A 26,529-nucleotide genomic window follows, 5' to 3' on the forward strand; every position below is an offset into this window, starting at 1 on the left:
AAATAGAGTATCTCACTTACTTTAACTTATATTTCCATCCATACTTTAATATTAATATCCGTTGATATTATACTTACTACTGAAATCTCTCTCTCTCTCTCATATCAACATGTAGAAGGGGAAGAAGATGTTCTTCTCATCACGAAAAGTCAGCGTCTCTCTCTTCATCATCAACCTTTCTTCTTCTTCTTCTCAATCTTTTCTCAAGAAAATCACAAATTTCCCAAGAAAACACTCACATATATGATGCTATATATAGAAAGATAGTCTCATCTAATTCTCTCTCTCCCTCGGATTCGTTAGATGTGATCATTTTTTCTTGATTTTTGATCAGATTCTTGCGTATAGCTGTATATATACACCAAGATACACTCATCATCGTCATATATAGATTATGTGCAGCGTCTCTGAGCTTCTTGACATGGAAAACTTCCAAGGAGACTTAACCGACGTCGTACGAGGAATCGGAGGCCACGTGTTATCACCGGAGACTCCTCCCTCGAACATCTGGCCTCTTCCTCTGTCACATCCAACACCATCACCGTCAGATCTTAACATAAACCCCTTCGGAGATCCCTTTGTGAGCATGGACGATCCACTCCTCCAAGAACTAAACTCCATCACAAACTCCGGCTATTTCTCCACCGTAGGAGATAACAACAACAACATTCACAACAACAATGGTTTCTTGGTTCCAAAGGTATTTGAGGAGGATCATATAAAGAGTCAATGTAGTATCTTCCCAAGAATCCGGATCTCGCATAGTAACATCATCCACGATTCTTCTCCGTGTAATTCTCCGGCCATGTCGGCTCACGTTGTCGCAGCCGCAGCAGCCGCCTCGCCGAGAGGCATCATCAACGTAGACACAAACAGTCCTAGAAACTGTCTATTGGTTGATGGTACCACGTTCTCCTCGCAGATTCAGATATCTTCCCCTCGGAATCTAGGCCTTAAAAGAAGGTACAAAATTTAGTTTATCAACTTTTCTCGATCTTGGATCAAATGATTCATTAATTGTTAGCTTTACACACGATATATTGAATTAATCAAAGATGGTTTTGTGTTATGATATGTATAAAATAATTGGGATCCAATTTACATTATTTTTATGATACCATATAGAGTAGAGTGAATTAGGGTTCTATAGGCCACTTGGTAGCTAGGTTTATAGGAATCTATCAATCGCTATTAACATTCGGAAAAAGTCGGATGCATGCATTGCTAATAATAGAATGAATTATATATGGTTTGTTTGTTTGTGTGACACTTCCCTTTATTGAGTTTTATAGGGGGTTTTATTTTATTTTTGTTTGTCTTTTATCAGGATCAATATCATAATCATGAATTTGTGTGTATATAGACACTATATATATAATTATTTAGATTCATAAGAAGAAGGAGGGTTGAGGTTGAAGACACATGCAGGAGAATCTATGAACTGTCACAATTAAAAGAACATATAACTGCGTTACATCATATCTTAAACCCAACTGATAATAATGTCCCACTAGTCCACTACCAAACTTAGCTTTCATAACTTAATGTACACACGTGTCTTGTATATAGATCAAAAACCACACGTTTGTAAGTATGTATGTACTTGGATGCAGGAAGAGTCAGGCAAAGAAGGTGGTGTGTATTCCGGCCCCGGCTGCAATGAACAGCCGATCAAGCGGAGAAGTGGTTCCATCGGATCTATGGGCTTGGCGTAAATACGGTCAAAAACCTATCAAAGGCTCTCCTTTTCCAAGGTATTACATTAACTCATCATACCATAATACTCATATGATTCGAAACTAAACTTTCTTTCACCACCACATTTTTCATGGCTCAAGTTTTTATATTCGTATGTTGTTACAACTCTCCTCTCAAATTGTGACATTTTGTTGGTCTATACAATATACTCACCCATGAAAATAACATTTGTTTACATATACAAATTATGATAAGTTACTATTACAGTTCAGTCATTACGTTAACTCTAAAGTAATGAATGACAAAAGGAAAGAAAAAATTTGCAATGATGTCGTTTTAATTAACTTCATTTTGTAATTTTATCCTTCATTTTCTCATATTTTGATGATAATCTTGATGAATATTAGTGATTCATAATGGTTTTTTATTATATATTTGGCTAATCTCTATGGTTACTTATGATTGTTGCTTTCAGGGGTTATTATAGATGCAGCAGCTCAAAAGGTTGTTCAGCAAGAAAGCAAGTCGAAAGAAGCCGAACCGATCCAAACATGTTGGTGATTACATATACCTCCGAACATAACCATCCTTGGCCCATCCAACGCAACGCTCTCGCCGGCTCCACACGCTCCTCCACCTCCTCCTCATCTAACCCTAATCCTTCCAAACCCTCAACCGCAAACGTAAACTCCTCATCCATTGGCTCCCAAAACACCATCTACTTGCCTTCCTCCACCACTCCTCCTCCTACCCTCTCATCCTCCGCCATCAAAGATGAACGAGGGGACGATATGGAGTTGGAAAACGTAGATGATGATGATGATAACCAGATTGCTCCATACAGACCGGAGCTTCATGATCATCAGCACCAACCAGATGATTTCTTTGCAGATCTTGAAGAGCTAGAAGGAGATTCTCTAAGCATGTTGCTTTCTCATGGCTGTGGCGGCGACGGGAAGGATAAAACGACCGCGTCCGATGGGATCAGCAATTTCTTCGGGTGGTCGGGAGATAATAATTATAATAATTACGACGACCAAGACTCAAGGTCGTTATAGTATAGTGTTAATTACAGGTAAACAAATTATATTAAATTAAGTTGAGCTTGTGAAAATGAAGATCATATGGTCTGGTCAGGTTGGGGGTAATGACTAATGAGCTGGTACATGACAGACCGTAAACAGTATTTATCGTCATTTGTTATACATTTGTTTTTTTTCGGAAGATCCGTCTGTAGTTAAAAAAAAAAAAACGGCATTTTTTCTATGCGTTGTTATAATTTTTATTTTGTGAAGACTATTAGATTAATGTTAAAAGACAAAATATACATATTACGAAAGTAGTGTATCACTCTATTCAATTTCAAATGGAGAGTATTCTTTATTATAGAAAAAAAGTCATACACAGTTATCAACTTTTGTTTTGGATTTTTTAAAATCATTTTATCAACTGTAATTAAAGTATCAATAATAAAATGAAAAGTAAAGAATAATTACCGGTATTGTATGACGGATTCTTGATTAGTATAGTTTTCAAAAAAACATTAAAAAGGTTATCGATAATTTAAGACGAATTTGTAACAAACATAGTTCGATTGAATTATTGATGTATAATATTTTACCGGGAATCCATCACAAATTATTGCGAAACATGTTTTGTAAAAAGAAAATCGGTAACTTACACGTATAAACATATATGTATGAGGTGAACATATTACACTGTTGTTATCGTTGGTTATTACTGACAGAATGGATTCGTCGGTATCATCATTTAATTGGCATTTTTCCCTTCGTATTAATGTGGAAAAGTTGATCAAATGATTTTTTAAGGTTGAAAGCGAAAAGATATATAAATTTACAGCTTGATCAAAATTTAGAACCATGAGTGAAATTTCAACCAATCTTATACAAAAAATTGATGACACAGAAATATTTCAAGATGTTAGTTGTATAAGTTGTATCTCTACAAAATATTTATGACTTACATGCATTTGTTGTCTTACAATCTTAGCGTAGTAATTTGACTCGAAAGTTCTTTAATAAGTCAGAAAACATTAATCGACTGAAATAAATTATTATGCAGTTGGATTGTTATAGTTAATGAGTTATATTTGTCTAAGTTTTGCTGCTGGAATGGGAGCAGGAGAAGTGGGTCTAAGGAATATTTGGTGGATGGGACACAAAGTGAATAAGTTCGTTCATGTACAGTTCAATCACCAAACGCATCCAATAACAATACTAAGCTATATGAAGCTATGTATGAAAAAAAAAAAAAAAGCTATATGAAGCTATGTATCGAATAATCTCAATTATAAAATCGAATTTAAATAAATCGAAATTTTGATATCATTTATAAATTAGTTTATTGTAGGCAACTTCTTACAAATTTATTTTTCAGGTGGACTGGACTGATGACATACTTCAACAACAAATTTAAGTGTTTCAAATCTAAGGGTTTTAGATTTAAACAAATATATTTATAAATGGTAGTACGTATTTCTATCGGTTGTTGTCCTTGTCCCAAAATAAAGCTATCGAGCAAATTTAGCTTTTATTCCCACACAAGTTTGTATCCATATATTTAGGTTCTCTTTACTACTTCAAAATTTGTAATGATTGTTTGTATTCTGACTTTATATTTTCTGGACGGTGAATTTGTTATTTTTAAGTAGAAAATCTTACATTTGCTTGTTTATAAATAATCGATGGGCGTAGGATGAAATATTCGTGTACTAAAAAGAAAACTTTTTTTTTTATCATCCGAAATAAATGATCTCTAGCTACAAATTATTTTTCTTAGGACATGATCTTTGGGCCTCGATCATATAGACATATACAACATTAGCAAAGTCATAAAGATCTACAGGAAGATGAAAAATATTTGTCTTTCAAAAATTCTTCAATGCTCTAATATTCTTTCTTTTCGATATTCATAAAGATGATGCAGTTTAAGTTTTGAGTATTTGCCGGTAGTGAATTATGCTCAATATAATGTATGGTGTAAATGTTGGAAAGAAAAAACAATCTGCCGAAGGGTGTTGAAACTCTCCGATAAATAATTGAGATCATTTGGTTAAATCTTCTTGTGAAAATTTGTTCACAGTAATATAATTAAAATACCTCTAATAATTGCATGACTAATCTGTTAAAACATTTCATAAAATTTCAGATTTAACAAAGTAAGCTAGTATCTTGTTTAAGAAGTTGCTATGAGCCTATTATTGGAGTTGGATCGGTGTGAATTGTTTTGGATCTATATTACTATAAATTTATGTAAAATGTGTAAGAATAATTTCTCAATCAGACAGTGCATGTGGGGGATCTTGAAAGGCAGGGAGAAAAGCCCTAGTTTCACGGCTTTCTTAATGAGGAATTTAATTTTAGAGAATCCATTCTAATTTTATATTATATTCCCAAAAGGCAAAGAGCTTAATATTCATACAAATGTTGTCTTTAACACACACAAAAAAAAACTGTTGTCTTTAATTTGTCGTTTTATGATGTTATTCATATACTTTGTGAAACTGTCACACCTCTGTTTGCACACTATTTATTTTTAAGATATCAACGGTTAATAGCATGTCGCAGAATTTTGTTTTGTTTTATCGCTAACACTGATATATTAAAATATTGCCGCGTTTCTTGTAAAACCACAATTTTTTTTAAAAAACCATTAAAATTACATGCATAACAATTTTTCCTTACGGTAATTTAAAAAGTAAACAAAAAACAGAAGCTTTCCGAAACGTATATATCATTAGTATATAACTAATAGCTTATTAATTAGAATTTTTATGAATAATATTAATATGTAACTAACAGATTATTTCATCACAATTTCATTGTCAAATTCTTTTTGAGTTTTTGTATACCATATATATATTTATCGTATGGCAAAAAAAAAAAAAAAAGTACGTGAGATTTATATTCTATGACTTTTGTTTGGTAATTCATATGAGTTATTTGATAGGTCATGCCATGAATAATCTCATGGATCTATTATTTCTCTTGTATCAATTGGATTCAAACGTTATATTCCCTTTACGTTGGTTAAATTAAACTCGATATCAAGGAAACGAAAAGTTTTTTAAAAATGACAAGCAAGCTAAGCAAGCATCACGTTTCACATACACATATTTCGTTTTTGGTTTTAATCATTCACATATATAAATTATAATATTATTTTATTATAACTGAATTATATGAAATGATCCATGAGAGTGTCAGAGACTCAGACTCAGAGCAGCCTTTATCAAAATGTTGTCCCGCGTTATTTACGCGATCGATCCAACTGATGTGTGTGTCAACTTTTAATTCCATCTTTTGTCTTTTTCTTTTACCGTTTTTTTCTAAACCAAGTTGAAATCCAGATACTAAAAACCATGAAATCTAATAATCTATTATAACTACGTTTACGTGTTACCAAAAAAATAAATATATATAGTCGCTTACGTTCTAACTTCGTTAAAAAAATAAACTGCAATTAGTTCATCATCTAAAAATGCTTTAACTTATGGATGATCATTAAAATAAAATAAAAATAATATTAACTTGACCAAACGTAAAGACTACGAGCTTTGTTGGATCAGTTGTGGCCACCAATTTTTTTTGTCAACCATTAATTATTATATTCAGATTTTTGTAACAAAATTGTAGGCTCTGCATGGTAGACATCATTAGCGTAAAAATATTAACTTTATTCTGTTTTGTGCCAAAAATATTACCAATCAAAGTAATTGGGTAGAAAAAATATTTTTGTCCTTTTGCAGGAAATATATAATAAACTCTCATTTTTAATGGAGTAAAAATATTTCACTACTTTTTGCTTTTACTCTCTCTTGTTCATTTTTGCCTTTTTCCTCTTAATTACTCCCAAACCAATCACAGCTGTAGAAATTCATAAATAGAAATAGAATAAAGAAGAAAAAAAAGGTAATGAGTACTAACATTTTGATGTGGGATTTTGAGAGAGTGTGAGAATATAATGGAAATAGTGACTTTAGGTCAAGTCAAATCGTCCATCTAGTCTGATTGATAGAAAGAAAACTTCATCACAACTCTTTGTTTCCTAAATAAATTGTTTTGATTTGACGAGTGGGGAAAACAATAGTCCTAACATTTTATTGCCAAATTTTACTTTTTAGAAATTATTACATTTCCTGAAATCTTATTGCATGATTAATATTGAAGACAAAATATTAATGTACTGTAATTTTAAGTACCTATATTCTCAAAAATTTGTTTTAGTGCTCACAATATTCTTGCCTTTTAGTATTTTTTCGAACTGATTGTATGTACTTTTTGTGAATTTGTTTTCTTCTTCAGTATAACTAAATTACAACTTTTCTTGTAGTTGTATGTTATATAGATATTTGATCTAACTTTGTTAAGAAACAATGAAATATTATAAATTTATACACATATTTTTAATGGAAATGTATTTACATATTTGTGTTGATATAATTACAACTGTGAAATCGACTATAACAATGTTGGTTTCAAATTTGATAATTTCTTTTAATTTGTTTCCATCATATTTCTTAATACATATTTTTAGGCGAAAAAGAAAAAAAATTAGGTCGGTTATATTATATCTCTTCCGTTATTGAATTGTTTTATGCATTATATTTCTAACCTCCGTCGCTTCGCCGTAAACACTTCCTTTCTAGCGAATTTGTGTTACACCAATATAATAAAAGTCCACGTAATATCAATGATAAAATAGACGTAAGAACTAATGTGATAAATTTAGTGGCAAGTCCCATCATTAAGCCTTTTAGAGTAGTTTCTTTGTTACCTCAAATCAATTAATGAGACCATGCATTTATGAAAACGATTGTTTGCAAATAGTTAAGACTAATTATTTCACACACAAAAAGTTAAATCAAAGAACTATGACCAGTGATCATGGTTTACGACATGGAAACAAAGGATGGGATAAGCTTAACATCTATCATATCATTGATTAAATTATTATTATTTTGACTAAATAGTAATTTGGTCAACACTATTGTATTTTTTTAAAACACTAACCACTATGATTAGTACGTTTTTTGGAACTTATGATTAGTTCGATTATTCTCATGAACTTATGGTTTAATTTATTCGCATAAACTTATTGATCAGTAACTTTAAGTTTTCTTTTCTATATAAGTGATATATATATATGGATAATGGATATATTAGCCCGACTAATTCGAAAATATTAGGAATTTTAGGAATTAATCTCTATATAATAAACAGAGTTTTATGGTGCTCAAAACAATCCTAACACACTTAAATAAATAATTATCTGCAACCCATCACCAAAGACCTAACACTATTCAGGAAGATATGAATTCATTAGGTATGATTCCGCTTTCATTATGAATCATCAAAACCTTACAATAGGACTTCAAGTTTTATGGAATCATAAACTAGTTTGATATTAACTTTAGGTTTTCAATTGTCATCTCCATTAAAATTAACTTAGGTTTTCTGTCATATACTGTATTTTGCTGTTTTTGCTTTGTGTCGTGACTCGTGCGATAGACTCCTGAGACAATGACTCGGTAAAAGTTGACATTGGTAGTTCCTGTGCTCCCTCTTTGACTTGGATGCCAAGTTTTCTAACCGAAATTACTAAGTCAAATCTTTAATTCCTAAATGGGCCAAGCCCAAACTAAAAGACGCGCTACCTCTTTCCACGTGTCACTTTTTGTTACTTTGTCGCAAAGTCTTTTCTTTTTCTCTTAACCTTAAAAGATAATTAATGGGCCTTTTTATATAGAGGCCCATTTATCTGAAAGAAAGCGAAATCAAAATCTCTCCTTTGTTTCTTTCTTCTTCTCCTTCCTCCATAAGACAAGAAGCGACAGAGGGAAAGAAGAAGAATTCCTAAAACCCTTGAGCAATTTTCCGTTTCTAGAAGATCGCGTCCGGTTTTGGCCTCTAGACCCATGTCTGAAAACGTCCCTGATCACCAAAGTACCAATGGTTTTTCATCTTCCGATTTCTGTATATTTTTGAAATTGGGGTTTCTTTAGTCAATTAGGATTCTGATTCTGTTCCTATTGCTCCCATTCTTCAGTTTCACTATGTTTTCATGCTTCTTGTTATTGAGTCCTCGTGTTTCCATTTGTATGCATTTTCTGCTTTGTAGTTGTTCCTGAAGAAGAAGCAGGCAAGAAGGTTGTTCTGTCTAAATTAGTGACTTTGATGCGTAAATTGTCAGAACAAGGAATCGATGCTCAAAACTGTCCTCCAGGAGTACGTAGTTGCTTGATATGTCCGAAGGTATCGCATGCTTATATATATGCCAATACTTAAAGTACTATGTGGATGTTGCTTGATTCATGTTGAGTATCTTGGAAAAGGCTAATTTAGATAACTTGTGGGTGCATTAGTGTGAAGTTGGAGACTCTGGAGAAAAAAGCTTGACTCTTTACATATACCCTGATGGGTTTGTTATCTTATTATCTCATATAATAAAGTTATGGTTTTGAACTTGTTGTTCATGAGAATGTAGTTCATGATCATGTCTTTTAATTTTCTGATTCTGTAGTTCGTCAGCTAAATGGACTTGCAGGAGGAAGTGTGGGTTAAAAGGTGTACTACAGGTGAGTTGTGATGGTTGAGTATGAGGATAACCAACATTTTATAAAGTAAAAAACTTTATTATATTTTGGACTTATCCTCATTTCTGTTTGCAGGTGGATGGTAAGTTGGTATCTAAAGATCCAATAGGGAAGGTTGAAAGAAAAATTACGGTGGAGAGTATAAAGCTAGAACCTCTCTGTGATGAGGTTGTTATCTTCATTTATATGTTTCATGAGAGAATAACTGAACTTTGTGAATTCGTCATTTCGTTGTAGTTATATGAGTTTGATCATATTTATTGTGTTGTTGGTTATGCTTCAGATTCAAGATTTTTTTGCTGCAAGAGCGATTTCAGGGAAAACACTCGAGAGAAATCGAGTTATGCAGAAAAGAATAGATGACGAGGTAGCTTACAAGTATTCTTCTGAATTGCTTATGTTTTCAAGAATAATTTAGAAATCCTGAAAATATCTAGTAACATTCTTGGTTCTGGTCCTGTGTGTCTGTTGTTATTTACTTTCTCATCTCTAATTACTTGCTACATTTAATGCCGCAGATTGTGATTGCTTTTACGTATTGGCAAAGAGGGGAGCTTGTGAGTTGCAAGTACCGATCTCTAACTAAGAAGTTCGTTCAGGTTCACATCATACAAATTCCCTTCTCAACAGTAGACATGAACAACTCTCTTACATGCTTCTTTCTTTGACTTTCCTTCAGGAAAGGAATACACGGAAGATCTTGTATGGGCTTGATGACATAGAAGAAACATCTGAAATCATTATAGTATGTCTGCATTTATCAACCTTACATGATGATACGATTGACAGATTAAACTGTGAAGAGCAGTATGTTAATTCTTAATCTGTGGGAAAATTAAACTTTAGGTTGAAGGGGAACCAGATAAACTTGCAATGGAAGAGGCTGGTTTTTTCAATTGTGTGTCTGTTCCTGATGGAGCTCCAGAGACGGTTTCTTCAAAGGAAATTCCATCTGAATCCAAGGTAGGTTTCATACTTTATATCTCTTTTTTTCCCATTTCTCTCTTATTTGATTTCTTAAGCATTTTACTCTTCTGTCAAACTAGGACACGGCGTTTAAGTACATATGGAATTGCAATGACTATCTTAAAAAGGTATGCGATAACTTAATATTTTTGGTTTGATGTGTGATTGTTTTGAATGTCAATATTCCAAGTATAAAATTGTTTTTATTGGTAGGCGTCTCGGATTGTTATTGCTACTGACGGAGATGGACCTGGTCAAGCTCTAGCGGAAGAACTTGCACGGCGTTTGGGGAAAGAAAGATGTTGGCTTGTCAAATGGCCGAAGAAAAGTGAAGATGAACATTTCAAAGATGCAAACGAGGTTAGTGTAGATTATATGTAAAATTTATGAAATTGCTTTTGTGGTTACTCTGGTCTTAATGACCATTACTTGGATGATTTTCTTAGGTGCTTATGTCTAAGGGACCTCATTTACTCAAGGAAGCTATTCTAAATGCTGAGCCTTACCCTTTGAAGTCATGAAGTGTGTCCAAGTCATGTTCTTCATATTTGTCTTATTAATTTTTCGGAACTAGCATTAAGAGTATAATTTTTATTTTCTTTCTAATTTTGCATATTATACACATTCTAAATTTAATTATTAACCAAGAAAATATATTAATTGAACTTTTTGATGAAACAGAGTACATAGCACTTTTGGATTAAAAAACCAACGAATTTACATTAGTTAAGAAGACAATTAACTAATGGTTAAACTCTAACTAATATTGAAACTACCAAGGAACAAATTAGAAACAGACAGAACATAGACAAATCTAATTCATCAGATTTGTTGACAACAATTTGTTAATGTCTCGAGAAATCTTAGGGTTTGTCAAGATGCATTCTTCGGCTTTTAGGACTTGAACCATTTCCCTTGGAACCACACACACTTCTTCTGTAGATAGCTTCTCCTGGATTTCTTGAGAACCAAGCAAAAACTGCATTTCTCTTCCCACCTTTGAACTATCCAGAGTCTGCAAAATTTAAACAAGTATCGTATAAAAAAAGGAAGGAAAATACTGCAAGGAACCATTTGGATTTAGGGTTTATCTTATACCTGCATTTTGGTCTGCTTCAGTTGGAGAATCTCAATTTGAGCCTGCAAGAACTTGACATATTTAGCTGCGGCATTGAACATTTCGGCAGTGTTGTGTTTCTGGCTTCCAGGGATTAGTTTTCCCAGCTCTTGAGTCTTCTCTGTGATTCTTCTTCTCCTCTTTCGTGCTGCGATGCTCTGAGCAGATAGCTCTCGCTTCTTGGTGTCGCCTTGTTCAGTCCACCCAACCTTGAACGTCGATGAGAAATCAGGAGCTTGAAACTTGGAAATGTTGGAAGCTTCTGTGATGTAAGAATCCAAGAGGTAATTAGATTCAGGGCTAGGGGAAAAAGGGTCGTGACTGTTGAAATGGAAGCTGGAGTCAATGAGTTTCTGGTGTTTTGGCGTGTGGAAGGAATCTAATTCCTGTGACTCGTTGAAGACTCGGGTCTTAGGGCTAGGAAGGAAGATTTCTTGAGATGGAAGAAACGACTCGTAGAAATGATCATAGTGATCAAACCCGAAGAGAGACGGTGAAAGAGCTTCGTCGGGATACAATGGCTGATGTTGCGGTTGCTCTTGGAAGAAGAAACTGTCAGTTTCAGGGATAATCATATCCACATCAGGGATAAAGCAATCCTGAAGCTGGATTACATCTGAGTTGGAGAAGTAGCTTAAGCAGTCCATAGTTAAGAAATAGATGATGAATTTTTAGCAAATGAAGAATGTGAAGCAATCAGGAGCAGTTACAGATGGGGAGGTTTTGAGTAAATGGTTTAATTAAGACTTAATTAGCTTTAATTGCTGCTAATCAAGCTTAGAGAGAGTAAACGCAGAAAACAAAGGAAAGGACAGGAGAAGATATATGAGAGAAGCAGGGATTCTGTCTTTTGTTTTCTTTTGAGTGAAGTAAGACAATTCAGGTAGTAAGTTTGTAACTTGTAACTTAACTGTCACGAAATAAATATGAAAGAGAGAGGGAGAAGTTAGGGTTTTGGCGAGGATTAAGGAAGGGCTATAGTGGGTTTTAACTTTTAGATTTAGCTTAACAACCTCCTAAATATTAGGCCTCGTTTATTTTCTTTTTCTTAATTCCATTTCAAGAAATATATACTTATATTAGCTTGACGTTATTTTGGTACATTTTATTAGTTCTTCAAAGATACTAGATTAGGAACTAAAAAAAAGTTTAAAATGAAGTTAGAGTTCTACAGCCTCTAAAGCCTCAGTAGGCTACTACCAATCAGCCCAAACAATTTTAATTTGCCAATAACTTTTTTATTCGTGGAATTTCACGAAATATATACAAAAAATATATAATTTCTTTATATTATACCACGAAAGCATACACCACATTTCACACTTGAATCCCAAAGAGAAATCAGACACTACTTTCTAATGAAGAATTAGTTATCTAGTACCATAGAAATGTAATTCACAAACCGCATTTAGTTTATCCTCATGAACTTATGTTTAGTAGTATAAATTCGCAAAAACATATATTAAAATTCATTAATTCTACAACATCTAAAATTCATTATGTATATTAGTTCTTAGTATTATATAATAGCATATTGGGCTATTACATTTATTTTTTACTATTTTAAAACAATTTAAGAAAAATGAATTAAGTAAGTAATTTGTGTCATATTTTAGCGTTTTTCTTTTATCGGTGGCGCGATTTACTCGGTAAAAGAAGAGCTACTACGGTTTTAGCGGCTAAAAATGTTGAGATTGGTGGTTCCACGTTGTTCTCTCTGACTTTGCCGCCAAGTTTCCTATCTCAACTAATTAAAAATGGGCCAGGCCCAATCGCTCTTCTACGTGCCACACACGCTTTGACTTTGTTGCCAAGGTTTTTCTTAAGGAAATAATGGGTCGAAATAAATGCTAACAGGCCTAAAGTAACAATTAATGGGCCTTTTTGCTTCGAAGCCCATTTATCTCAAAGAGAGCGAAATCAAAATCTTCCTTCGTCTTCCTCCATAAGACACGGATACAGAGGAGGGAAAGAAGAACCCCTAAAACCCTTGAGCAACCACTATGAATGGATAATAGCTGAAGAGCTTTTACTCAAATCGATACTTCGAGATGCGATTTTTGCTTCGTTTACCACAAATTCATTTTCGGAAACTCTCGTGCTCGATGTCTGTACTCATGGGTTCGAAGCAATTCCTCGAATTTTGTCTTCTTCCTTCTTTTGCCTCATACCCTTCTTCTCCTTCTTATTCTTCAAGTAGACAAGTATCTTCCGTTTCTAGAAGATTTCGACCAGTTTTGGCCTCGAGACCTGTGTCCAAAAACAGTCCTTATTACCAAAGGACCAATGGTTTATCATCTTACAATTCAATCCCCAGAGTCCCAACTCCTGGTATGTGTTGAATTCCTTAGTTCGATTTCTATATATGTTTGAAATTATTGACATTTGGGGTTATATTTTAGTCATTTAGGAGATTCTGGTTCTGTTCTTATTACTCCTCTTCTTGTTATTTAGTCATATTGTGTTTCCATGTGTATGCATTTGGTTTATAGCTGCTTGCAATTACTACAAGCTATAGTAATGGAACTGTTTGATGAAGTTTCTCAGCATTTTCTGCTTTGTAGTTGATACTGAAGTAGAAGCAGATAAGAGGGTTGTTCTATCTAGATTAGTGACTTTGAGGCGTAAATTGGCGGAACAGGGAGTTGATGCTGAAAACTGCCCCCCAGGACAACATAGTGGCTTGATATGTCCGACGGTATTTCTTATAGTCTTGTTCATATGCTTATATTTGCCAAGACTTAAGTACTATCTGGATGTTGCTTTCATTGATGTTTGCTCTTTCTTTTGGGATTCATGTTGAGTATCTTGAAAAAGGCTAATTTAGATTGTCCACTGTTCTGGTGGGTACATCAGTGTGAAGGTGGAAACTCTGGAGAAAAAAGCTTGTCTCTTTTTATAGCCCCTGATGGGTATGTTATCTTATTATCTCATCAAAATATGTTTTGGTCATGAGACTGTTGTTAATCATGGTGTTTTATTTTCTAATTTGTAGTTCATCAGCTACATGGAATTGCTTTAGGGGGAAGTGTGGGTTAAAAGGTGGAGTTCGGGTGAGTTGCGATGGTTGAGTACGAGTACGAGTACGACCAACATTTTATGAAGTAAAGCTTGATTATATTTTGAACTTATCCTTATTCCTGTTTGCAGGCGGATGGTGGGTTGGCATCTGCTGATCCTATAGAGAAGGTTGAAAGAAAAATTACGGTGGAGGGTATAGAGCTAGAACCTCTCTGTGATGAGGTTGTTGTCTTCTTTCATATGTTTCTTTTGACATACTTATTCTTATTATTTCTTCTGTGTCTACTGCTTTCCTTAGATGATGACTGAACTTTGTGAATTCTTCTTTTCGTTGTAGTTATATGAGTTTGATAAATTTTATTTGTGTTCTTGGTTACGTTTCAGATTCAAGATTATTTCGCTGCAAGAGCGATTTCACGGAAAACACTCGAGAGAAATCGGGTTATGCAGAAAAGAATAGGTGACGAGGTAGCTTACGAGTATTCTTCTGAATTGGTTATTTTTCAAGATTTTTGCTGTCCTCAGATTCTAAAGGCGATGGCCACTCGCTGTTCCGATCTTGATTGCAATTTAGAATTCCTGATTTTCTAGTTAAATTTTTGACTTAAGGAACATGATTAGTTCTGATCCTGTGTGTCCGACTCTGTCTTATACTTTCTCATCTCTAATATTTTTATATGTTTAATGCGGCAGATTGTAATTGCGTTTACTTATTGGCAAAGAGGGGAGCTTGTGAGTTGCAAGTACCGGTCTCTAACTAAGATGTTCTTTCAGGTTCACATCATACAAATTCCCTTCTCAATAGCAGATGTAAATAACTCTCTCGAGCTTTCTGTTACGACTGTTCTCTTACATACTTTTTTCTTTGATTTTCCTTCAGGAAAGGAAGACACGGAGGATCTTATATGGTCTTGATGACATAGAAAAAACATCTGAAGTCATTATAGTATGTCTGCATTTATCTCCTTTAAATTATCGTACGAAACTAAACTGTGAAGAGCAGTATGTTAATTCTTTGGGGAAAATAAAACTTTAGGTTGAAGGGGAGATAGATAAACTTGCAATGGAAGAAGCTGGTTTTCTCAATTGTGTATCCGTTCCTGATGGAGCTCCAGCGAAGGTTTCTTCGAAGGAAATCCCATCGGAAGACAAGGTTTGACTGGTCTTCTAGGTTTCATACTTTATATCTCTTTTTTTTTCCGTTCTCTTTTATTTGATTCCTTAAGTATTTTACTGTTCGGTGAAGCTAGGACACGAAGTATAAATTTCTATGGAATTGCAATGACTATCTAAAAAAGGTGTGTGATAATTTATTATTTGGTTTGAATGTCAATATTCCAAGAATCTGGGAATAATATGGTCTTTATTCGTAGGCGTCTCGAATTGTTATTGCTACTGACGGAGATGGACCTGGTCAAGCTATGGCGGAAGAAATTGCACGGCGTTTGGGTAAAGAAAGATGTTGGCGTGTCAAGTGGCCGAAGAAAAGTGAGGATGAACATTTTAAAGATGCAAACGAGGTTAGATTAGATTATATGTAAATTTTATGAAACTGCCTTCGAGATTACCTTGATTTAAATGACCACAATGATTCCTTACTTGGGCGATTCTTAGGTTCTTATGTCTAAGGGACCTCATTTACTCAAGGAAGCTATTTTAGATGCTGAGCCATATCCTATACTAGGATTATTCTCCTTCAAAGATTTCTTTGATGAAATTGATGCCTACTATGATAGAACACATGGGCACGAGTATGGTGTTTCAACAGGGTGGAAAAATTTGGACAACTTGTATAGTGTAAGCGTTAAAGTCATGTCCTTTTTTCAAAAATATTGTTGTAGGCTCATCAACTAATGTGATATATTCAATTTGCTCCTGATCAGGTTGTGCCAGGGGAGTTGACAGTTGTGACAGGGATCCCTAATTCTGGAAAGAGTGAATGGATTGATGCTATGTTGTGCAATCTTAACCATAGTGTTGGCTGGAAATTTGCACTCTGTTCAATGGAGAATAAGGTGTGTTTCTGAACTTGTCCTTAATTGGAAAAACTGCTTTATAGTAGCTTTACCTGATTGTTCTTATTTGTGCTACTTCAAGGTACGAGATCATGCCAGGAAACTTTTGGAAAAACATATAAAGAAACCATTCTTTGATGCAGAGTAAGCCTCTTTGCTTTGAAAAGATCTACATCTTTCTGATTGCAGCCAATAGCTGGTGCTCTTGTAATGTCTGACCGTGTACTTAACTTTGTCCTTTCTTGAAAGTGGTGTGTATGTTTCCCCTTTTTTTCGACAGCTATGGGAGATCTGTCCAACGGATGAGCGTTGAGGAGAAGGATGAAGGGAAAAAGTGGTTGAATGACACCTTCTATCCCATAAGGTAAGATATTCAGCCTTGTAGAACTCGACTCTCCGCTGATGCAAAATAACTACCTAAAGCCCAGGAAGTTGTGCAACTTGGACATGATATGTTAAAATTTTGGTGTTTGGGTTCTCATGACTAATCAGATGTGAGATGGATTCACTTCCAAGTATTGATTGGGTTCTGGAACGTGCAAAAGCAGCTGTTCTTCGGTATGGGATTCGAGGACTTGTTATAGATCCTTACAATGAGCTCGATCATCAACGTACTCCACGCCAGTGAGTGAAGAAAATATTTTCACTGAATACCCTCTTTCCTTTCTGAAACATGAAAGATTAATATTCGTTTTGATAGGACGGAGACAGAGTATGTCAGCCAGATGCTTACAAAAATCAAACGCTTTTCCCAACACCACTCCTGCCATGTCTGGTTTGTCGCTCATCCAAAACAGTTGCAACATTGGGATGGCGGTGCACCAAACCTTTACGATATTAGTGGCAGCGCACATTTTATAAACAAATGTGACAATGGTATTATAGTTCACAGAAACCGCGACGAAAATGCTGGACCTCTTGATCTAGTTCAAGTGGGTACCAATCCCTTCATCTTCATCTGTAATGTATTATTTTAAAAATGGCCTTCTTATTGTGTAAAGTTACTAACCTTTTTGTATGTTTTAGATTGGTGTGAGGAAAGTACGAAACAAGGTGGCAGGACAAATTGGTGATGCATACTTGTGTTATGACAGGTACATAAACTTTTCAACTACCTTCTTATTTCTACTAATCTAACTTAACGGACTAAACAAGTTTTCACAAGAACTTATGATAGTATTTTGTTACTTTGGCATCGAAAACTAGCTGAAGTTATTCCGAAGTACCCAAAGCGTAGAGACCTTTGCCTAGAACACCAAACCTTTATCAAAACTCTGTTCAAAGTTACAATCGATAATTCTACTATGTTGGTTCAGTAATGAAATCTTTATTCGACAGGACAACTGGTTCCTACTCGGATTCTCCAGTGACGCCTGGAATGCCAGAGAGGAGATCACCCAAGCGGTACTGATCAGTTTGGTGAATTTAAAGGCCGTCAAACACGGTGGACATAGCGTATCGATAACATTTGTCAACTAAATTTTATCCCTTTTGGGTTACCATTGGTGAGGAAAAAGATGATCTTGTGAGATTCTTACCTTTGTGTTTTAACAGACTGTCAAGATTCAAGAACAAGATTATGTCTCTACTATGTAATGTGGAATTATGAATCATGGTGTTTCTCTATTGTGTCTGGTAGGTCTGATCCAAAATGTGACTGAATTCGATTTTTGTACAGCTCTGTGATCTTTTTGTGCTCTGTCTGTTTCTGTAGTTTGTTCTGTTTCTCTCTGTCTCTGTCTCCTCCTTTTGTTGCGGCTGATTTGGTGTTGTGAATTAGCTGTATAACTGTTGACTTCAACTACCTCTCTGTTATAATTATGCAAACTCTTTGCAAATTGATTCAATTATTTCCAATGTTATACTGCTTTGTGTTACGTCTATCTAGTTGATTTCTTTGAGTATTAATCTAATTGTCACGCAAATATTTTATAATAGAATCAGTTGCGGCGGTGCACTATAAATGTCGATCATATATAATCATTGCGAACGTAATTAATATAGGGAATATAGGTGAAAGTTGTGGAAATAGTTTATTCTCGTCAAAGGATATGACCAAGACCAAAATTATTGGTATTATCTAATTTATCAATCCATTGTTTTTTTTTCACACATTTGCTTATTCTGATATATTTAGTATTGTTTTTAATTATACATCATAAAGACATAAACATCATAGACAAAACTTTTATTGAGAACTTATATAAATAATCATTTTTTGTGTATGTTAATCACATATTTACATTAGGAAATAACTAAGTTTAGAATTTTTCGACCAATATTCAAATCACTTAATCATCTGATTTACATGCAAACATTTGATGATATGAAACCATTCATATGAAACAGCAACTCATTAATATAAAAATATAATGATTAGTGTCTTTGTTGGCATATTTTGGTGTCAACAGCTAAAAGAGACATTTACTTACCAATAAAGGAGACCGTATATCCAATTCCGACTGTTTAATGAAAATCATGATATATTAAGGAACAAATATTTGATTGAGAACCGTTACAACGAAGAGATTCTTCTCCACTATCACATTATACATGGTACTTTCTAATTATATTAAAATGGGACGTAATTTAGAATTAAGTGATAACTCTGTAAAATTAGAAAGGAAACAAAACAAAATAAAACCATATTAAAATGAATTTCACACAAAAAGTGACTTTGGTAGTGAATATATCCGTCCGTTGCGCCGAACATACTCTGTCGAATAGCACCACGTGTCGTGTAAACAGATCAGCATCGACGACCGTTGAGAGAACATGAGAAGCGAAACGTGGGACCTCACCAATATCTTTGTTTATTAATTTATATTTCTTGGTGCTACGTAAAATATTTGTTCTGCGATTTTGAGAATTTGCCAGGCTGGCAAATTGGGGCCAGGTTGGATCATCCAACGGCTGTGGTTGGTTCTTCATGTTTACTGGTAGGGTCCATCATGTGACCGTTGCTAAGGGCGGTGTGGACCACCTCTAGTCCTAGGGTTTTTTCCTTCTCTGCATAAAGCTCCCTTCTTTGTTCCTCCTCCTCTCTCTTCTCTTATTTATTCACAACCCCCCATTAATCTCTTTCTCTGCTGCAGCTTAAACTTTAAAAAACACTACAAGAACAACTTCTTCAGGTTCTATAAAGAGATTCCGAAGAAGAATCTTTTCCAGAAACAGTGTAAGTCTTATCTTCTTCTTTAGGTTGGTTTCTCTCTTTTTCTCTCTTTAGAAGCTGTTAAATTCGAATCCTTTTTGGGTTTTAGTTCTATTGTCTCTCTTGATTTCTCGATTTTTATATAGATAAACTTAGAAAGCTTCGAATTTGAGCTAGGTTTCTCTCGCCTTCAGGAAAAAAAAAAAGAAAGTTTCAATCTTTTCCTCCTGAGATTTAGTTCTGCAGAGTTGAAATTGGATTCTGTGTTATGTTGTTTGAGTTCGTTTAATCGTTAGGGTTTATACAAGAATTACGTTTTTGATTTTAGATCTCTACTAATCAGGAAGAAGAATTAAGCTTGTTTCTTTTAGATCTCAACTAATTCAACAAGGTTAATTAGTTCTAGGGTTACTACTTTGGTGAATTGTATAATTGGTGACTAAATATTGTTTGAATCGATTCTGAATGACAGGCTTTAAGATGACTGCTGAAGTTAAGGTTGAGGAGAAACAGGTGGAGTCAGAGGTTGTTATTGCTCCTGCTGTTGTTCCTGAGGAGACTACTGTTAAGGCTGTTGTGGAAGAGACTAAGGTTGAAGAAGATGAGAGCAAGCCTGAGGGTGTGGAGAAGAGTGCTTCCTTCAAAGAAGAGAGTGATTTCTTTGCTGATTTGAAAGAATCTGAGAAAAAGGCACTGAGTGATCTCAAGTCTAAGCTTGAGGAAGCTATTGTTGACAACACTCTCTTAAAGACGAAGAAGAAGGAGAGCTCTCCTATGAAGGAGAAGAAGGAAGAGGTTGTGAAACCTGAAGCTGAGGTTGAGAAGAAGAAGGAAGAAGCAGCAGAGGAGAAGGTTGAAGAAGAGAAGAAATCTGAGGCTGTTGTTACCGAAGAAGCACCGAAAGCTGAGACTGTTGAGGCTGTTGTTACAGAGGAGATAATCCCCAAGGAAGAAGTGACTACTGTTGTTGAGAAGGTAGAAGAAGAAACCAAGGAAGAAGAGAAGAAAACCGAGGATGTTGTTACTGAAGAAGTGAAAGCTGAGACTATTGAGGTGGAGGATGAAGATGAGTCGGTGGATAAGGATATCGAGCTTTGGGGAGTGCCATTGCTTCCAAGCAAAGGAGCTGAAAGCACGGATGTTATCCTCTTGAAGTTCTTGAGAGCAAGAGACTTTAAAGTCAACGAAGCCTTTGAGATGCTGAAGAAAACCCTCAAATGGAGAAAGCAAAACAAGATTGATTCGATCCTTGGAGAGGAGTTTGGGGAGGATCTTGCCACTGCAGCTTACATGAACGGTGTGGACCGCGAGTCCCACCCAGTTTGTTACAATGTCCACAGCGAGGAGCTTTACCAGACGATTGGGTCGGAGAAGAACAGAGAGAAGTTCTTGAGATGGAGGTTTCAGCTGATGGAGAAGGGAATCCAGAAGCTTAATCTTAAACCAGGAGGTGTTACTTCTCTTCTCCAGATCCACGATCTCAAAAACGCTCCTGGAGTGTCAAGAACAGAGATTTGGGTCGGAATCAAGAAAGTAATCGAGACTTTGCAGGACAACTATCCGGAATTCGTGTCCAGAAACGTGAGTTGATTATTATCATCATTCGTTTTGGGACTCGTTGATTTGGTCTACTGACTTTCTAATCATTGTTTGTTTTTGTTCTGCAGATATTCATCAACGTTCCATTCTGGTTCTACGCCATGAGAGCTGTCCTCTCGCCATTCTTAACTCAACGAACCAAGAGCAAGTTTGTTGTGGCTCGTCCCGCTAAGGTCAGAGAGACTCTTCTCAAGTACATTCCAGCTGATGAGCTCCCAGTTCAGTACGGTGGGTTCAAAACAGTAGACGATACCGAATTCTCCAACGAAACTGTCTCTGAAGTTGTTGTTAAGCCTGGATCATCTGAAACCATCGAAATCCCAGCTCCTGAGGTATAATTAGAAAACCAAACCCTACCTTATTCCTGAAGTTGTTAAACCCTATCTTTCTAATTATGGTTTTTTGTTTTGTGGTTGTTTTCATAGACTGAAGGTACATTGGTATGGGACATAGCGGTTTTGGGATGGGAAGTGAATTACAAGGAAGAGTTTGTGCCAACAGAAGAAGGAGCTTACACGGTAATAGTCCAAAAGGTGAAGAAGATGGGAGCAAATGAAGGACCAATCAGGAACAGTTTCAAGAACAGTCAGGCTGGTAAGATTGTTCTTACCGTTGACAATGTCTCTGGCAAGAAGAAGAAAGTTCTGTACAGGTACAGAACCAAGACTGAATCCTCTTCCTGAAGTGGAGGATTTCATGTAGTCTCTGGATATATAATATTCTTTTCTAAATTTAAACGTTTGGTGTTATTATTTATTTTTGAGTGATATGTAAGAGAAAGAGATACTCCCATTATTTCATTGATATTCAATCTTTTGCTTCTTTCTTTTTTTGGTAAGGTCAATCTTTTGCTTCTTTGGTATGAGATTTTTCCTCTCTTCCCTATTTGATTTATTTGATTAAAACTGTATGGATAAATAAATATGTTCGAATATTCAGAGTTTTACATGGGCTGAGTATTGGCCCAATGGCCTTTCAGAGTAACACCAAAGAAGAAATATGTGATATGTTTTGTATGGTTGTTCTGAAAGGTTTTACAGTGAGAAAAACAGTTGAACAACCAAAAGAGGAATGGTTTGATGATTAATAATTTTTCTTTTGATCTAACATTCATTATATTATAAACCCCAAAACCGGGAAAAAATTGAAATTCGGATGGAAAAAAACATAACAACTCTATCCATAGTTAAATCTTTTTTTTGTTTGTCATCTCTATCCATAGTTAAATCTTAGTTCTTACTTATGAGTAAATGTCCTTAGACTACTCATGTTACGATCGATGATGCATGTGTGTGAACTTACCTTAATGGATATACGCGGCGAAAACAAAGACTGCCACAAAATCTACTCTTTGTGTTGTTATTGGTACACATCAATGGATGAAGAATAGTGGCTCGAACCGCTTCATTGGCCAGAAAAATATAAGATTAGCTACTACATTTTTTTCTAAAGTAAAATCAATTTTGTTTTTTGGGATCAATTTTTGCAGAATTCTATGTAGTGATTACGACACCACACGCATGCATGGCATCATCAGAGAAAAAGATTATAGATGACTAGACGCACTGATCCTTCTACCTTTTTTTCTTTAAATTGAATGATTTTAATATAAACAATTTGTAACTTGTAATAGATTTGCACTTCTCCTCCTATAAATGCGTTCGTCAACATCTTTGCTTTCGTACGGTAAAACAACATCTCTCGTTGAAACAAAATGTGTTTGATCATTTTAAATTTTCTAATACCTTACGTCTTTTATTTTAATTTCTATAAGAATTGTCTGTATGGAAAGTTTTTTTAAGATTTTTGTTGCATTTTTTTTAATGGACAGCTTAGTCATGCTTCTCTCTAATCTATAGACTAACATGCGGGTAACATATAAATGGCTTATATAAATATATTCTTAACAAAAAATATCAATATTCTTTTCAGCATATCAGTGTTATAATTAATTTAGAATCCACGTCTAGTTTATATTTTCTTCTTTATTTGCGGCCCCAATAATACTACTTTTGGTCAACAATATGAAAGTCAAACCAGCCGCTCAAATGTATCCTTCATGAGTTCATGTTATATTTCAGTCAATACTTTTCATATTTAAACACTTATTATAATTACGTAATATTTTTTTGCCCAAAAAAAAAAATTACGTAATATTCAACATCTCTACCTTGTAGAGTTCCAAAACATTGTCACAAAATATTTATAAAGAATTTATTTTAACTAATTAGGTCGTTAATTGTCCAAGGGTTTTTCATAGTTGATATAGTTCTGTTCAAATATAGCCATCCTTAATCGATTCATGGGATCGTAAATTACTACTTCGAGTGTTGTAAAAAAAAATGAAACTTCTACATTACAAACTCGAATTTAATGCATCTGGAGTGATACTATAAAAGTAGGGATGCTCTCAGGTCGCATTTGAGAGACACAGAAATGATTTTAATGGAATTAATATATTTTCAGTTTTTCACAAAAAAAAATTGTGTTTATAACAACTGCAGATTCAATGCTGATTTTATGAGTCTCACCTATAGAATTTATATTTCTATATTCATAGAGGCAGTATAGGTGTTGACCCAACATCGAAAGAACACTTCGTAAAAAATTCTTTGGAACAAGGCTGAAAATTTACTCCCAAATTTAGCTATCCGATGAAGATAAATCATTTACCGTTTATTAAAGAATTATCGAGATTTTAGTCCAAACCAAAAGAGATTATGAGCCTAAGATTTTGAATTTGTATTGGTAAAAGAAATTGAACGAAAATTTCAGAAAAAAATATTAATAAATTGAACGATAGAGTTCACTTACTACATAGTCAACTAGTGCCTAGCTATAATAGTTTCAAAAGACAAAAAAAAACAAAATCGGTTAACTACTTCCGTGACATAATTCTCATTTTGATTTTTGAATCCAGTCTAATTTGAAAAGTATATTCAAAATCTTTAAATCCATTAATGATAACTTTTATAATACGTTGACACACGCAATTGTATATACAATATTCTTGAATTTTAAATGTAAATTCTAGAATATATTGCGATCACCACACTAATCAAAATCTTTGGGACAACTTGAACCCACATTTGACTTTTCTTGGTCAAATATTTTGGCATCATGCATGATCTTCTCTATAAAAACCAAAAGGCCTCAACGACATTCATAAACTCAGTCATTATATTTATTTTTGTTGTATTTCAACGTTCAATCTCTGAAAATGAAATATGCATTGATTCTTGTTCTCTTTTTTGTTGTCTTCATATGGCAATCAAGCTCATCATCAGCAAACTCGGAGACTTTCACACAATGCCTAACCTCAAACTCCGACCCCAAACATCCCATCTCCCCCGCTATCTTCTTCTCCGGAAATGGCTCCTACTCCTCCGTATTACAAGCCAACATCCGTAACCTCCGCTTCAACACCACCTCAACTCCGAAACCCTTCCTCATAATCGCCGCAACACATGAATCCCATGTGCAAGCCGCGATTACTTGCGGGAAACGCCACAACCTTCAGATGAAAATCAGAAGTGGAGGCCACGACTACGATGGCTTGTCATACGTTACATACTCTGGCAAACCGTTCTTCGTCCTCGACATGTTTAACCTCCGTTCGGTGGATGTCGACGTGGCAAGTAAGACCGCGTGGGTCCAAACCGGTGCCATACTCGGAGAAGTTTATTACTATATATGGGAGAAGAGCAAAACCCTAGCTTATCCCGCCGGAATTTGTCCCACGGTTGGTGTCGGTGGCCATATCAGTGGTGGAGGTTACGGTAACATGATGAGAAAATACGGTCTCACCGTAGATAATACCATCGATGCAAGAATGGTCGACGTAAATGGTATAATTGATATCTCTATTTTATATACTAATTAAATTTTATAGTGTGGATCGGATAGTGATTTTGGTCACATCAATTAAAAACTTGGTGAACATAAAATTAACCAAGCAATCAATTTAGACAAGCAACATAATCATATATATTTTTCTTACATTTGTATGTACCTGAATATTTATATTTATGTTTATATGTTCTCACTATATTTTCACTTTTGTATTTGAAAATTTTTAGGAAAAATTTTGGATAGAAAATTGATGGGAGAAGATCTCTACTGGGCAATAAACGGAGGAGGAGGAGGGAGCTACGGCGTCGTATTGGCCTACAAAATAAACCTTGTTGAAGTCCCAGAAAACGTCACCGTTTTCAGAATCTCCCGGACGTTAGAACAAAATGCGACGGATATCATTCACCGGTGGCAACAAGTTGCACCGAAGCTTCCCGACGAGCTTTTCATAAGAACAGTCATTGACGTAGTAAACGGCACTGTTTCATCTCAAAAGACCGTCAGGACAACATTCATAGCAATGTTTCTAGGAGACACGACAACTCTACTGTCGATATTAAACCGGAGATTCCCAGAATTGGGTTTGGTCCGGTCTGACTGTACCGAAACAAGCTGGATCCAATCTGTGCTATTCTGGACAAATATCCAAGTTGGTTCGTCGGAGACACTTCTACTCCAAAGGAATCAACCCGTGAACTACCTCAAGAGGAAATCAGATTACGTACGTGAACCGATTTCAAGAACCGGTTTAGAGTCAATTTGGAAGAAAATGATCGAGCTTGAAATTCCGACAATGGCTTTCAATCCATACGGTGGTGAGATGGGGAGGATATCATCTACGGTGACTCCGTTCCCATACAGAGCCGGTAATCTCTGGAAGATTCAGTACGGTGCGAATTGGAGAGATGAGACTTTAACCGACCGGTACATGGAATTGACGAGGAAGTTGTACCAATTCATGACACCATTTGTTTCCAAGAATCCGAGACAATCGTTTTTCAATTACCGTGATGTTGATTTGGGTATTAATTCTCATAATGGTAAAATCAGTAGTTATGTGGAAGGTAAACGTTACGGGAAGAAGTATTTCGCAGGTAATTTCGAGAGATTGGTGAAGATTAAGACGAGAGTTGATAGTGGTAATTTCTTTAGGAACGAACAGAGTATTCCTGTGTTACCATAAGTGTATTTATTTGATTATTGGTTAGTGAAATTTGTTGTTGTATAATGATTATATGTCGTATTTTTATTTATTATTAGTAATTTATAAAGTTTGATATTAAATACAAATAGTATAATAAGATAGTTTCTTTTAGTATTATGTTGATAAAGAAAATATGATCATACCGTTCACACTTCTAAGTACTTTTTTTAGTTTGTCACTTATTGGTAACATTTTTGATCGATCAATAAGTATATGGTTATTGTAAAAAGACAATAATAGTTGATTTTGATTTATACAGCTAAAATAGCTATTGATTATGTCTGGATT

The 26,529-nt window shown here is 34.9% G+C and overlaps 6 protein-coding genes across 9 annotated transcripts; 5 read left to right on the forward strand and 1 right to left on the reverse strand.

Moving 5' to 3' along the window:
* Positions 1 to 3,080, forward strand: WRKY14 (WRKY DNA-binding protein 14). The gene is made up of 3 exons (NM_102802.2): positions 1 to 963; positions 1,614 to 1,754; positions 2,174 to 3,080. The coding sequence occupies exons 1-3, from the start codon at positions 395 to 397 to the stop codon at positions 2,754 to 2,756; spliced, it is 1,293 nt and encodes a 430-aa protein (NP_564359.1). The 5' UTR covers positions 1 to 394; the 3' UTR covers positions 2,757 to 3,080.
* Positions 3,081 to 8,506: 5,426 nt separating this feature from the next.
* AT1G30660 (nucleic acid binding protein) lies at positions 8,507 to 10,926 on the forward strand (the record flags this gene model as incomplete). 3 transcript variants are annotated; one of them, NM_001332919.1, is made up of 12 exons in its annotated part: positions 8,507 to 8,672; positions 8,839 to 8,972; positions 9,083 to 9,138; positions 9,241 to 9,295; positions 9,389 to 9,481; positions 9,597 to 9,680; positions 9,832 to 9,912; positions 9,993 to 10,058; positions 10,160 to 10,276; positions 10,360 to 10,407; positions 10,493 to 10,639; positions 10,726 to 10,856. In NM_001332919.1, the coding sequence occupies 12 exons, from the start codon at positions 8,636 to 8,638 to the stop codon at positions 10,798 to 10,800; spliced, it is 993 nt and encodes a 330-aa protein (NP_001321585.1). The 3 variants fall into 3 exon arrangements, with proteins under 3 accessions (NP_001321585.1, NP_001321586.1, NP_174354.4); NM_001332920.1 differs by having other exon boundaries at positions 8,541 to 8,663; positions 10,726 to 10,926; NM_102803.4 differs by having other exon boundaries at positions 8,636 to 8,693; positions 10,726 to 10,800.
* A 29-nt stretch (positions 10,927 to 10,955) lies between these two features.
* Positions 10,956 to 11,971, reverse strand: AT1G30670 (basic helix-loop-helix (bHLH) DNA-binding superfamily protein; the record flags this gene model as incomplete). Its single annotated transcript, NM_102804.2, has 2 exons — positions 10,956 to 11,294; positions 11,378 to 11,971. The coding sequence occupies 2 exons, from the start codon at positions 11,969 to 11,971 to the stop codon at positions 11,094 to 11,096; spliced, it is 795 nt and encodes a 264-aa protein (NP_174355.1). The 3' UTR covers positions 10,956 to 11,093.
* A 1,290-nt stretch (positions 11,972 to 13,261) lies between these two features.
* On the forward strand, positions 13,262 to 18,255 carry AT1G30680 (toprim domain-containing protein). The gene is made up of 19 exons (NM_179404.3): positions 13,262 to 13,727; positions 13,961 to 14,094; positions 14,253 to 14,308; positions 14,392 to 14,449; positions 14,547 to 14,639; positions 14,802 to 14,885; positions 15,111 to 15,191; positions 15,298 to 15,363; positions 15,454 to 15,570; positions 15,668 to 15,715; positions 15,791 to 15,937; positions 16,032 to 16,214; positions 16,301 to 16,432; positions 16,515 to 16,576; positions 16,713 to 16,796; positions 16,925 to 17,056; positions 17,133 to 17,364; positions 17,459 to 17,526; positions 17,771 to 18,255. The coding sequence occupies exons 1-19, from the start codon at positions 13,448 to 13,450 to the stop codon at positions 17,841 to 17,843; spliced, it is 2,130 nt and encodes a 709-aa protein (NP_849735.1). The 5' UTR covers positions 13,262 to 13,447; the 3' UTR covers positions 17,844 to 18,255.
* Positions 18,256 to 19,389: 1,134 nt separating this feature from the next.
* AT1G30690 (Sec14p-like phosphatidylinositol transfer family protein) lies at positions 19,390 to 22,190 on the forward strand. Of its 2 annotated transcripts, none has more exons than NM_001036042.3 (4): positions 19,390 to 19,633; positions 20,059 to 21,167; positions 21,254 to 21,517; positions 21,611 to 22,166. In NM_001036042.3, exons 2-4 carry the CDS (start codon positions 20,067 to 20,069, stop codon positions 21,866 to 21,868), a joined length of 1,623 nt encoding a protein of 540 aa, NP_001031119.1. In that variant the 5' UTR covers positions 19,390 to 19,633; positions 20,059 to 20,066; the 3' UTR covers positions 21,869 to 22,166. The 2 variants fall into 2 exon arrangements, with proteins under 2 accessions (NP_001031119.1, NP_564360.1); NM_102805.3 differs by having other exon boundaries at positions 19,438 to 19,610; positions 21,611 to 22,190.
* Positions 22,191 to 24,227: 2,037 nt separating this feature from the next.
* AT1G30700 (FAD-binding Berberine family protein) lies at positions 24,228 to 26,497 on the forward strand. Its single transcript, NM_102806.3, has 2 exons — positions 24,228 to 25,033; positions 25,265 to 26,497. Exons 1-2 carry the CDS (start codon positions 24,406 to 24,408, stop codon positions 26,218 to 26,220), a joined length of 1,584 nt encoding a protein of 527 aa, NP_174357.1. The 5' UTR covers positions 24,228 to 24,405; the 3' UTR covers positions 26,221 to 26,497.
* Positions 26,498 to 26,529: the final 32 nt, after the last annotated feature.

The sequence above is a fragment of the Arabidopsis thaliana genome (genome assembly GCF_000001735.4).
Source record: "Arabidopsis thaliana chromosome 1 sequence".
NCBI lineage: Eukaryota > Viridiplantae > Streptophyta > Magnoliopsida > Brassicales > Brassicaceae > Arabidopsis > Arabidopsis thaliana.